The 13,608-nt window shown below is 41.1% G+C and overlaps 1 protein-coding gene across 5 annotated transcripts in view; it reads right to left on the bottom strand.

Annotated features, from left to right (window-relative positions):
• LOC103682105 (adhesion G protein-coupled receptor E2) overlaps nt 1-13,092 on the bottom strand; it is a 33,898-nt gene extending 20,806 nt beyond the window's left edge. For 3 of the 5 annotated variants that reach the window (XM_008711691.2, XM_008711688.2, XM_008711689.2), the window contains exons 1-7: nt 12,935-13,092; nt 11,886-11,936; nt 11,502-11,624; nt 5,235-5,381; nt 5,006-5,052; nt 4,806-4,883; nt 4,001-4,178 (exon numbers count right to left, since the gene is read on the bottom strand). In XM_008711691.2, the coding sequence (XP_008709913.2) occupies nt 4,001-4,178; nt 4,806-4,883; nt 5,006-5,052; nt 5,235-5,381; nt 11,502-11,624; nt 11,886-11,936; nt 12,935-12,965 (655 nt within the window). In that variant the 5' untranslated portion in view covers nt 12,966-13,092. The remainder of the gene's footprint in view (nt 1-4,000; nt 4,179-4,805; nt 4,884-5,005; nt 5,053-5,234; nt 5,382-11,501; nt 11,625-11,885; nt 11,937-12,934) is intronic. The other 2 variants (XM_008711690.2, XM_008711692.2) reach the window with 2 other exon arrangements.
• Nucleotides 13,093-13,608: the final 516 nt, after the last annotated feature.

Genomic DNA, 13,608 nt, shown 5'->3' with positions numbered 1-13,608 from the left:
AAATAAATAAATAAATAAATAAATAAATAAATAAATATTTAAAAACTTAGCCTGGAAATTATTTCTTTTTTTAAAATTATGTTATGTTAGTCATCATGCAGTACTTCATTTGTTTTTGATGTAGTGTTCCATGATTCATTGTTTGTGCATAACACCCGGTGCTCTGAACAGTACGTGCCCCTCCTTTATACCCATCACCAGGCTAGTCCATCCCCCCACCCTTCTCCCCTCTGACACCCTCAGTTTGTTTCCTGAGTCCATAGTCTCTCATGGTTCGTCTTCCCCTCTGATTCCCCCCCTTCATTTTCCCCTTCCTTCTCCTAATATCCTCCCTGCTATTCCTTATGTTCCACAAATAAGTGAAACCATATGATAATTGTCTTTCTCTGCTTGACTTATTTCACTTAGCATAATCTCCTCCAGTTCCATCCATGTTGATGCAAATGTGGGGTATTCATCTTTTCTGATGGCTGAGTAATATTCTATTGTATGTATGGACCACATCTTCTTAATCCATTCATCTGTTGAAGGGCATCTCAGGTCCTTCCACGATTTAGCTATTGTGGACAATGCTGCTATCAACATTGGGGTGCATATGGCCCTTCTCTTCACTACGTCTGTATCTTTGGGGTAAATACCCAGTAGTGCAATGGCTGGGTCATAGAGTAGCTCAATTTTTAACTTTTTAAGGGACCTCCACACTGTTTTCCAGAGTGGCTGTACCAACTTGCATTCCCACCAACAATGTAGGAGGGATCCCCTTTCTCCACATCCTCTCCAGAAATTGTTGTTTCTTGCCTTCTCAATTTTTGCCATTCTAACTGGTGTAAGGTGGCATCTCATTGTGGTTTTGATTTGAATTTCCCTGATGGCTAATGATTTGAACATTTTTTCATGTGTCTGTTAGCCATTTGTATGTCTTCATTGGAGAAATGTCTGTTCATGTCTTCTGCCCATTTTTTGACTTGACTTGATTATTTGTTTTATGGGTGTTGACTTTGAAAAGTTCTTTAGAGATCTTGGATACCAGCCCTTTATCTGTAATGTTATTTGCAAATATCTTCTCCCATTCCATGGGTTGCCTCTTTGTTTTGTTGACAGTTTCCTTTGCTGTGCAGAAGCTTTTTATCTTCTCAGTCATTTATTTTTGCTTTTGTTTCCCTTGCCTTTGGAGACATGTCTTGAAAGAAGTTGCTGTGGCCAGTGTAGAATAGGTTATCTGCCTCTGTTCTCCTCTATGATTTAGATACTAGAACTCATACAGCAATTTAGTAATGTGGCAGGATACAAAATCAATGCACAGAAATCAGTTGCTTTCGTATACACTAACAATGTAACTGTAGAAAGAGAAGTTATGGAATTGACTCCATTTACAATAGCAGCGAAAACCATAAGATATCGTGGAATAAACCTAACCAAAGAGGTAAAGGACCTATACTTTAGAAACTACAGAACATTTATGAAAGACATTGAAGAAGACACAAAAAGATAGAAAAACATTCCATGCTCATGGATCAGAAGAATAAACATAGTTAAAATTTCCGTGCTACCCAGAGCAATCTCTACTTTCAATGCCAATCACCAAAGCAATGTTGAAAAAGAAAAAAAGAGCTGGGGGTATCATGATGGCTGATTTCAAGCTATACTACAAAGCTGTGATCATCAAGACAGCATGGTACTGGCACGAAAACAGACTCACTGATCAATGGAACAGAATAGAGAACCCAGATATGGACCCTCAAATCCATGGTCAACTAGTCTTTGACAAAGCAGGAAAATCATCCAATGTAAAAAGGACAGTCTGTTCAATAAATGGTGCTGGGAAAATTGGACAGCTATATACAAAAGAATGAAGCTCAACCATTCTCTCACACCATACACAAAGATAAACTCTAAATGGATGAAAGACCTCAATGTGAGATAGGAATCCATCAAAATCCTAGAGGAGAACAGAGGCAGTAACCTCTTCGACGTCAGCCACAGCAACTTCTTTCAACACACGTTTCCAAAGGCAAGGGAAACAAAAGCAAAAATGAACTTTTGGGACTTCATCAAGATAAAAAGTCTCTGCACAGCAAAGAAACTGTCGACAAAACAAAGAGGCAACCCACAGAATGGGAGAAGATATTTGCAAATGACATTACAGTTGAAGGGCTGGTATCCAAGATCTCTAAAGAACTTCTCAAAGTCAACACCCAAAAAGCAACTAATCAAGTCAAAAAATGGGCAGAAGAAACAAACTGAGGGTTTTAGAGGGGAGGGGGTTGGGGAGATGAGCTAGCCCGGTGAAAGGTATTAAGGAGGGCATGTATTGACCAAGAAGATGTGGTCCATATATACAATGGAATATTACTCAACCATCAGAAAGAATGATTACCCAACATTTGCAGCAACATGGATGGGACTGGAGGAGATTATGCTAAGTGAAATAAGTAAGCAGAGAAAGACAATTATCATATGGTTTCACTCATTTATGGAACATAAGAAATAGCAGGGATATCAGTAAGAGAAGGAAGGGAAGAATGAAGGGGGAGTAAAGAGAAGGGGGAATGAACCATGAGAGACTATGGACTCTGGGAAACAAACTGAGGGCTTTAGAGGGGAGGAGGGTGGGGGATTGCGATAGGCTGGTGATGGGTATTAAGGAGGGCACATATTGCATGGAGCACTGGGTGTTATACGCAAATAATGAATCATGAAACACTACATCAAAAACTAAGGATGTACTGTATGGTGTCTAACATAACATAATAAAAAATTATTATTTAAAAAAAGAAAAGGAGGGCATGTATTGCATGGAGCACTGGGTGTTACATTCAAACAATGAATCCTGGAACACTGCATCAAAAGCTAATGATGTATTGTATGGTGACTAACATAACATAATAATAATAAAAAAATGGACAGAAGACATGAACAGACACTTCTCCAAAGAATACATACAAATGGCTAACAGACACATGAAAAAATGTTCAAATCATTAGCCATCAGGGAAATTCAAATCAAAACCACATTGAGATACCACCTTACACCAGTTAGAATGGCAAAAATTGACAAGGCAAGAAACAACAAATGTTGGAGAGGATGTGGAGAAAGGGGAACCATCTTACACTGTTGGTGGGAATGCAAGTTTGTACAGCCACTTTGGAAAACAGTGTGGAGGTCCCTCAAAAAGTTAAAAATTGAGCTACACTATGACCCAGCAATAGCACTACTGGGTATTTACCCCAACGATACAGTAGTGAAAAGAAGGGCACACGCACCCAATTGTTCAGAGCAGCAATGTCCACAATAGCCAAACTGTGGAAGGAGCCAAGATGCCCTTCAACAGATGACTGGATAATGAAGATGTGGTCCATATATACAATGGAATATTACTCAGCCATCAGAAAGGATGAATACCCCACATATGCATCAACATGGATGGAACTGGAGGGGATTATGCTAAGTGAAATAAGTCAAGCAGAGAAAGACAATTATCATATGGTTTCACTTATTTGTGGAACATAAGGAATAACAGGGAGAACATTAGGAGAAGGAAGGGAAAAATGAAGGGGGGGAAATCAGCGGGGGAGATTTACCATGAGAGACTATGGACTCTGGGAAACAAACTGAGGGTGTCAGAGGGGATAGGGGAGGGGGGATGGGCTAGCCCGGTGTTGGGTATTAAGGAGGGCACGTATTGCAATGAGCACCGGGTGTTATATGCAAACAATGAATCATGGAACACTACATCAAAAGCTAATGATGTACTGTATGGTGATTAACATATCATAAAAGATCAATAAATAAAAACATAAAAGAATCTTAAGCTTTTGTGCTTAAAAGAAATAAAGGTAGTTTCATGGCTTTTCTTTTTTTAAATGATATAAGTTCTTTTAAATAAAATTCTGCGTTGGGAGTGTGGTCACCTGGCTCCAGAGGGGCCGTCTCTCGGAAGAAGGAGGAGTGAGAAGGTGAACAGGGGGATCAGGAGTCTGATGCAGACCCAGGTACTTACCCGTGCCTGCAGGAGCATGCACAGTCAATTGCCCATTGGGTAGGAACTTGCTTAGCACTCTTAGGATGTCCTCCAGGCCAATGAGCAGGTTTGTGGCTACACAGTGCTGCTCTGAGGGGGTCAGGGTCTTCAGGTCCCCTGGGGTCTCCAGCAGCTCACCTACTTCCTGCATGAGGTCCTGGGGAGACGCAGACACAGAGCCAGTGGGCAGTGGATCAAAGGGGTTGCACCAAGACCTGGCCATTCAGCCCTAGAGAACACACCCTAGAGATGATATTTGGAGGGTAACAATGGCACTGGATTACATCCCAGGATGGTTCTTGCTGCTTTGATCTCAGCTACTTGGAGGTCAACCCAGGTCAGAAAGGCCAAGGCTGACATAAGCCCAAAGCCCAGAACAAGTAATAAGGAAATAGGGAAATAATTATTGCATCTGGGGGGCGCCTGGGTGGCACAGCGGTTAAGCATCTGCCTTTGGCTCAGGGCGTGATCCCGGCGTTATGGGATCGAGCCCCACATCAGGCTCTTCTGCTATGAGCCTGCTTCTTCCTCTCCCACTCCCCCTGCTTGTGTTCCCTCTCTTGCTGGCTGTCTCTCTGTCAAATAAATAAATAAAATCTTTAAAAAAAATTATTGCATCTGGGTGTCTTTAAAAGTCCTTCTAGATAGCTGAGTGCCCTAGTATTCTCACCACCATGGGTGAGGGACCAGTTGCAGTGCCCACTGCATGGGGACTTTTCTCCACTCCTACCGAAGGTCTCTGTGGGATTCCCATATCTTGCTTCTTTCTTGGTTCCAATTTTACCTGGATGGTGTTCTCGGCCAAGGCTGGCTTGAAATCTTGGGATAACTGCTGGACTTTGTCAAAGAAGTGGGAGAGACTCTGGGGAAAGGGGACATGAGGTTGGGTCAGAGAGCCTGAAGAGGGAGTTTGGGGAGAGGATGGACACAAGATGATTGGTGAAAATCTTTCTGCTTCTGGTCTTCTGCTGAAGTTCTACTCACCTGGCTGCTGACTCCGGAAGGTGATGTCCATGAGGAGAAGGGGACCTCTGCAGGGAAAAGGGGCAGGAGCATCACTGGTGTGTGCGTGTGTGTGTGTGTGTGTGCTTGCTTTTTGTTTTGTGAATGCATGTATGCACACACATGTTCATGTGCAAGAGTATGTGCACACACTTGCTCATGCATGTAATACTCATGTGTGCATGCATGTATGTGTGTCAGGATTATATACCTTCACAGATGGTGAGCTTCAGGCCATGCAGAGGCTTGGACCTGGCCACCCAGTCATGGTGACAGTAGCATCTATAGCTGCCCTTCACATTGATGCAATGGGTTGAGTTGTGACATTGGTGATTTCCAGAGCTGCACTCGTCCACATCTGAAGACATAAAAGAGAGGATCAGTCCCCTATCCCAGCTCAGGCCTTTTCTCTACTCAACTCCAGCACGACTACCCTCCACCTTCCTTAAGGTCAGGAATCAAGGAGTCCATCATAGCTGAAATGGATGGATGCCATCTGGTGATTGCACTCCCAAATCATCAGCCACCTCCGAGCAGGGGTTGCAAACTATGGCTCACAGCCAAACCCAGCTTTTGCCTGTTTCTGTAAAGAATAGGTTTTATATTTTTAACTGGCTAAAAAAGAAAAAAAATCGAAGGAAGAGCCGTCTTTTGTGACACATGAAAATGATACGAAATTCAAATTTTAGTATCCATAGATAAAATTTTATTGGAATGCCATCACTCCTGTTCATTTATGTGTTGGCTCTGTCTACTTTCACACTATAATGGCAGAGTTGAGAAGTTGTGACAGGGACCTTCTGGCCCACAAAACCTAAGATATTTGTTATGTAGCCTTTCTCATGAGGAGTTGGCTGGCCTCTACTTTCAAGCAAGGTCGGCAAGATGAGAACTCTGTGTATATGTGTGAGTGTGTGATATCTCAGGTCAGAGCTGCTTGGTGGATGTGAGTATGGTAGACAGAATAATGGTCCTTTCAAAGATGTTCAAGCCCTTACGCCTGGAGCCTGTGATTATGTTACTTTCATCCTAAAGAAATTTTGAACTTGGTGACTGAGAATCTTGTTGGGGGATTATTCTGATGATCTGGGTATACCTAATGTAATCACAAGGTTCTTATGAAAGGGAGGGAGAAGATCAGAGAAGAGAGGAGATGACACATATGATGTTGGCTTTGAAGATGGGGAAAGGAGCCCTGTACCAAGGAAGGAAGGCAGCTTCCAGAAGCCAGAAAAGGCAAGGAAACAGATTCTCCCTTAGGGTCTCTAGAAAGAAACATTAAAAACTTCTGACCTTCGACACTGCAAGAGGATATATTTATACTGTTTAAACTACTAAGTTTATTGTATCAGCAATAGGAAACTAATACAGTGGTCCATTGAGGAGCCTGGGAATCGCTTCCAGCCAAGGGTGTTGGTATCAGCCCCTTATGTTGCTGCAGGAGTCTGGTGGATGACCTGGAGGTATGCTTAGCCAGCTCACAAAGCCTCTAGCCCCACTGCCTAATGCCACCCCTCAATTTTCTATGGCCCCAGCCACAGCTCTACCCTTTAGGGCTCTGGGCTCACACAGTTCTCTGTAGTGCCTATAGCCCGTGGGGTGGGTGGTAGATCTGTCCTAAGTGCCACACCCAGAAGGAACTTGTTTTGGCCCCAGAAAGTCTCAGGCATCCCTGCTATCTCCCCACCCAAAGGGAGTTCCTCCTCTGAGCAGTTTGTGAGTGAAAAATGAGGAAGGCATGTGACTATGGTCACAGCATTGAATAAGTGTGGGTGTCTTCACATCCACTTGGCTCCAACTTATCTTTCCCTCTTTTCTAATTAGGAGAGAAATTTGATCCTCTTTTGCTGACTTAGAAACCAGGAGAGTGGAGTTTGGACAATACTTGCTATAGATTTTTCTGTTTGTAATCTAGACAGTGGGGTAGGGGATGTTTCTCTTAAGATCAGAGATTTTTCTTCTTTAGGGATGGTGAGTAGCTCATACACGCATCATGCTCCCAGTAAGACTGATGTTTAGAAGTGAACCCATTTTGGCACCAAGATGGCTCAGTTGGTTAAGTGTCTGCCTTCAGCTCGGGTCATGATCTCAGGGTCTGGGATTGAGCCCCACATTGGGCTCCCCACTCAGTGCAGAGTCTGCTTCCCCCTCTCCCTCTGCCCCCCTTGTTCACGTGCTCTCTCTCTTTCAAATAAATAAAATCTTAAAAAAGTGAACCCATTTCAAAGCAAATACATTGCTGTCCCGTTTCTTAATGTTGAAAGATTTAATGGGTACTTTCCTTTTTGTGGTTACTAAACACCCTTTGCCTCTTAGCCATTTTGGATACTTTCAAACATTGGTCAAACAACTGTGTAAACTAAAAATGACTAGTGTGGAAATGAATAATGGATTGAAAAGTCCTCATTTAATGTAAGACTATGAAGTTTTTCTTAAAAGTGTATTGCACTCAGCTTTGTAAGATAACTCAATATTCAGGTTTTTTTTTAAAACCCTTAATCTGTTCAAGAGCAGGTATTTTTGCTCCTGACTTAGAGATGAGGAAACCAAGACCAGAGATTGTAAAAACTTGGCCAAAATTGAAGCCAACTGTCAGGGCCAAGATGTGACCACAGCTCTGATCACTGTGACGATGGAGCTTCTTCTAGTTATTCACTTATGCATATTTCCAGAATGCCTTCTATGCTAGGCACTGGGTAACGGTGGTGAGAAAGACATCGTTTACCCATGAAGTGGATGGTTTGTGAAGAGTGACTATTATTTTTCACAAATATTTGATTTCTATTTCATTTGTCTACAGGTCTGTCTGCCCACTGGAGTAAAAGCTCCAGGAGACAGAGCCTATACTTTCGGGTTGGAGTCACAGTGCCTGGCATAGAGCTCAGAGCAGTGGTAGAAAATCAAGTCATGTCTATGATGAAATTATTGTCTAAATACTACTAAAAAGTAGTATTTACTTTTTGGACTACTACTTAAAAAGCTTTAAGATTAAAATATACTTATGGAAACATGCTTGAGATTAATAAAAAGGAAGATAAGGGAGAAGAAAAGCCATTGGCATACTATAGGTACCACCCCACAGCATGCTTTTCTGTTTAAAACAACTCAGAAAGCATTCCAATTTAATTCATTGAGAGATATCTCATTTAGCTCTATTCTTAATCACTCCAAACTGGAAACAACCCAAATGTCCCTCAATGGATGAATGGATAACCCAACCGTGGCACAGCTGTATATAAGGGAATATTACTTAGCAATAAAAAGGAATGAACTAGTATCAAAATTATGATTGGAACTTTAAAGAAATATATATATCTGGGCTCCATGTCTGGGTATGGTTCAGTACATCTCAGGTAGGCAGGGCCCAGGCATCTGTATTTTAAAAAATACAGGGTGATTCTACCAGAGAGCCAGAAATGAGGGTTACTATACCCATCTCTCTAAAACAGTGATCTATAGACTAATGTGACATGTGTGTTTAGCAACAGATTAGAATTTTGCAGCCCACACAGGGGAAGTAACTTTATGCAATTGTACTGTTGGCCAAACCCAAGATCCAGATAAATAGGAGAAGAAAGCAGTCATTGTAAATCTAAATCCAAGCTAATTGTAGCCAATTTTCTTTCTGGAAAATAAAAACATCAAAAACTGGGGGAAAAAAGGAAATGAACTATTGATACACAAAACCTCAAATATGTCACACTGAGTGGAAGGAATCTGACTCAAAAAGCTACACATTGTATCATTCTATCCATATGACATTTTCAAGAGAAAATGTTACAGGTGAAAGAAAACATCTGTAGGTTAGGGGTTGCCAGGGTGGAGGGGTGGGGTGACTATAAAGGATCAGAAGGAAGGAGTGTTTTGGGATAATGGAACTAGTTGGTCTGCATCCCGAATGTAGTGGTGGTAACCCAAATGTGTACGTGTGCGAAAATTCATAGAACTGTTTGGAGCACCAGTCTGGCTCAGTCGAAAGAACATGTGACTCTCGATCTTGAGGTTGTAAGTTTGAGTCCCATGTTGGGTGTAGAGATTATTTAAAAATAAAATCTTTAAAAAAATTCATAGAATTGTCCATCAAAGAGAAGAACAAGTTGATAAAATGTTCTGAAGCTTATCATTGTATGGAGGTACCATAATATGTTAAACTATTCTCCACTAATGGAAGTCATCTGTTTCTAATCTTTGACTATTGCATATGATGCTGCAGTAAAGAATCTTCTAGATATACTTTAACATGGCATTGTAAGTCTGAACAAGAACAAGAAACGGGAGGAATGAGCCCCTGATAGACCCAAGGATGCTCTCTCTTGGACTCTCGGACATAAGGGATAATGGTTCCAAGACAGTCCTCAAAATTGACAGGATGAGGTTGGTCATGGGAGTGGGAGAAATGTGTGGTATGGGAAGCTACTTACCTTGACAAGTGTTCTCCTTCTCACTTTGGAATTTGGTGCCCCCTGAAAGGAGCTCATGCCCAGAGGCACATTCACAGTAGTGACTCCCCTCAACATTGTGACAATGTGCAAGGCTTCCACAAGACACATATAGAGGTGGGCCACACTCGTTGATATTTGGAACATAAGTGGGAACTGCTAGGAACACCCAAAATTCTGGTAGAATCTGTAGCAACCAGATTCAAATGATTTTACCCTTTGCCTTTTCTTTCCAAACAACATAATGTGTTTACAGGAGAAAACTGGGAAATCAGAAAAGGCAAAGAACACAGAACTATCCAACCACTGAGACTGCAACAGCTTTTAAATAATGGAGAACTGTATAATAACCCCACATGAACCTGTCACCCAGCATTACCAGTTATGAAGATAACACAGTCCTTTTTCATCAATTTCCCAAGGTTTCAGACCACAGCTTAAAAATTTTTTTTCACACCTTTTGGTATATACGAATTCTCCCAGAATTTTAGAATATCTTATGACTACTTTTCCACATCAAAATAAAAAATAATTTTAATGCTTATAGATATTCCACAGTAGGAACATTTCATATTTTATCAAACTCATCGGAATACCACAGTTTGAACCATGGATCCAGATTCTTCCACTTCTTAGCTGTGTGACTTTGGACAAATGGCTTCTCCTCTCCAGGCTCAGTTTCCTTATTTACAAGATGGCTCCAATATTGACTTTCTCAAGGGGCTGATCTGAACTTCTCCAGGGACAGTGTTTGTTTGAGAGATTTGTGGACTTCAGATTATCTCTATCTAAATTCCAGTTGTATGACCAGCTGTGTGAATATGAGCAAACCACCTCTCCAAGTCTCAGTTCCCTTACCTATAAATCGGGGATAATAACAGTATCCACTTGTCTGGTTGTTAGGTAGTTTAAATTAATTTTAACTTTGGAAATAGTGTTTTACAAATGGCAAATGGCCATCTTGGCATGAGGTTGCATGTGGGTATTTTTGGACAGAGGAACTGAGATTATAGGGAGTTCCCAGCAAGTTAGTGCTAGGGTTGGTAGAACATTCCAAATCTCTGATGGCTGTATGGACCACCCTGACCACCTCCTTCAACATGCTGCCTCTGTCTTTGACCAATTAACAGCCAACAACAACAACAACAACAGCTACATTTTGCTGTTGTTGCAAAATGTATTGGCTTCTTATCAAGTGCAACGCACTGTGTTTTACATATATTAATTCGTCATTTATGTATTTTTTGATTGAGGTAACATTCACATAACAAAAGAACACTATAGCTGAAACTAATGATGTACCATAGGTTGACTAATTGAATTTAAATAAAAAAAAGGGTATAGAAAAAAAACAACTGTTTTAAAGTGAACAACTCACTGGCATTTATTACATTCACAATGTTGGGCAACCACCACCTCTCTCTAGTTCCAGAACATTTTTGTCACTCCAAAAGAAAACCCCCTTAGGGGCTTGAAGGGGATTAAGAGTACAGTTCTCATGATGAGCACTGAGTAATTGTGAAAAACTGAGAATTGTTGAATCACTACCTTGTACACCAGAAACTAATATAACACTGTATGTTAACAATACTGGAATTAAAATTAAAAACTTAATTAAAAAAAAGCCCCTTACCCAATTAAGTAGTCACTCCCCATTCTTCCCTCCCCCAGCAACTGGCAACCATCAATTTGCTTTCTGTTTGTGCGGATTCCATTTATATGTATTCATTGATTTAAAGCACATAATAGCTAAATGGGTTGATGTCATTATCCCTGATCTACAGATAAGGAGATTGAGGCACTGGAAGATGAAATAATTTGCTTGGACTCACACAGCTGGAATTCAGATAGTCCAGCTCCAAATCCTAAACTTTTAACACCGTACTCCTTGACCATGAGACATGATTGCCCATCTCTTGGCATTCCTCTCCTGCCCTTGACAAAGAACTTCAGTGTTGCTTCAAGGGCTGAGGAATCTGGATACTCCCCCAGGTGAACCCTCTATGATGACCCCCTCTACTGTCTCTCAGCCTCTTTACCTGTACAGATCTCTGAGGGGTTGCTAAAGATGACCTCTCCAGACAGAGAAGTGAATCCAGGATCACAGCGGCAGGAAGTGGCATTGGTACAGTGGGCATTTCGTGGGCATCGAGCACAGGCAGCTATGGGGAATGGATATATGGGTTTGAAGGCCCTGAGAAGATGCCAACTCCCAGATGGGAACGAGGAGATGGAAGGAAGAGAAGGAAGTGATGCCTGTCTTCATACAAGGAATCATCCTTCGTAATGGACTGGAAGTTTGGGGGAGAAGCAGGGTCAAATTCTCAAAGCCTAAGAAGACTATTCCCAAGAAAATGCCCTTGCTAGTGTGAAGTCCCTTTCCTCAGCTTCGGGGATGGATGGGGTTTGTTACACATACTCACCTCTCTTCTTCTGGGCAATAGTTCCCAGTGATAATAGCAGGACACAAAGTCCTAGAGCAGAGAGAGAGAAGGTAAATATGGCTGAGGAATGAAATCCAAACCACCCACAGAAATAGCTACTACCACCTGGTTAAGACGACTCTCCCCTATGGCCCCATGGCTTCTGGAGCAACCCAGTGTTTCCTTCTGGACAGGCTCCTAGACTTTCCCACAGGACCTAGGGGGGGCACATGTTCTCTCTCCCTTTTATCTTCCAGAAGTCTCCTGCGGAATTGATAGCAGCAGGCTTTTAGTATAGGGATCAAGATCTACACAGATGGAAATTAATAGAACATCTTTTCCCATCCATTTTACGACATACATCTTATGAGGAAAATTTCAGATCTGCCTGTCTTTATTCAGATACTAATACTAGTTCTTAACACCCAGGATCTTTCTTCTTTTGAAGTGGCTTAAATCCATTTTCACTTTCAGGCCGGCCTGAGATTACACCACTGGTCTTGGAGTTGAACGTGATTAAATTTGAATTTTAGCTCTGACCCTCACTGGCTCTGTGACTTCGTGCAACTTGATCTTTATTTTACATGTTTTTCAGTTTAATAGAAAATTTCAAACATAGTAAAATGTGGAAAAACAGTCAACTGAACCTATGTGTATTATCAGCCTGCTACAATAATCATAAACTTATGGTCACTTTTATTTCATCTACAACTTTATTCAGTCCCTTCCCCCACTGGATATTTTGGAGGCAAATTCCACGTACCATATTATTTCACACGATTTATTCTAAGAACAAAATTATTTATAGGTAATAATAACAAAAATATATAGATCATAAATTGAGAAATCACAAAATAAGCCCCACATTTTCCCTTGGCTGCAAATTCAAACCACTTCCTTCTTGAAAAAAAATGTCCTTTTTTGTTATTATCCTTCTGGAGAATAGTGCAAGAATGAGCTGTGAATCAAGCAGAGGAAAAAGACAGTTCTTCAAAGGCATCAAGAACACTAAAATGGTTTTAATGGAAGATTCTTACAATTCTACCTACCTGAATGAAATGCAAAATACCTGTCCCTCATGGTACAGAAACATGAAGCCTCAGCAGTGGGGGAATTCGATCTTGAGCTGTGGGCTGATAATACTTCCTGTTGAAGCAAATATGTACCCTAGAAGAACTGACTTGGCAAACAGCTAGCCTGAATGCTTTCTTCCCCTTCCTCCACCAATTTGAACTTATCAGATCTTCCTGTTCTGCTTTTTATTCTTTGCCTAGCATTACAACTCTTTGTACTGCCAGCCTCCTTGCTGATATTTCTTAATTTCTAATGATGAAAGAGTGAGTGATGGTGAATCTATTTAGAGGGTCTTTCTAAAAGAGTAAATCTGTTGGTCCCTGGCCAATGATGCAGTTCAGTATTGTTGAATAAGACCACTATCTAGCTAATATTCATTGAGTATCTTCTACATCCTGAGATTTGAGCCATATAGATTACTTTTCTTCATTCTTAGTTTTCTTCATTGTTTTCACTCTAGTGGTTCCAATCAAACAAGAATGTGTTAAGGTGGGAAGGCTAGTGAATTTATAGCTCCTAGTTTTATGATATCAGGAACATACATCACTTAAGATTTTTGTAAGCTGGAAATACTTACTCCTACCAGGGTGTTGGGAGCATTCAATGAGATAAAACAGGAGAAGGACCTGACACATTACATGGTCTATTG

The sequence above is a fragment of the Ursus maritimus genome, unplaced genomic scaffold (genome assembly GCF_017311325.1).
Source record: "Ursus maritimus isolate PB19 unplaced genomic scaffold, ASM1731132v1 scaffold_14, whole genome shotgun sequence".
Classification (NCBI taxonomy): domain Eukaryota; kingdom Metazoa; phylum Chordata; class Mammalia; order Carnivora; family Ursidae; genus Ursus; species Ursus maritimus.
The sequence above is the reverse complement of the archived record's forward strand: the minus strand, read 5'-3'. Positions and strand labels throughout refer to the sequence as shown.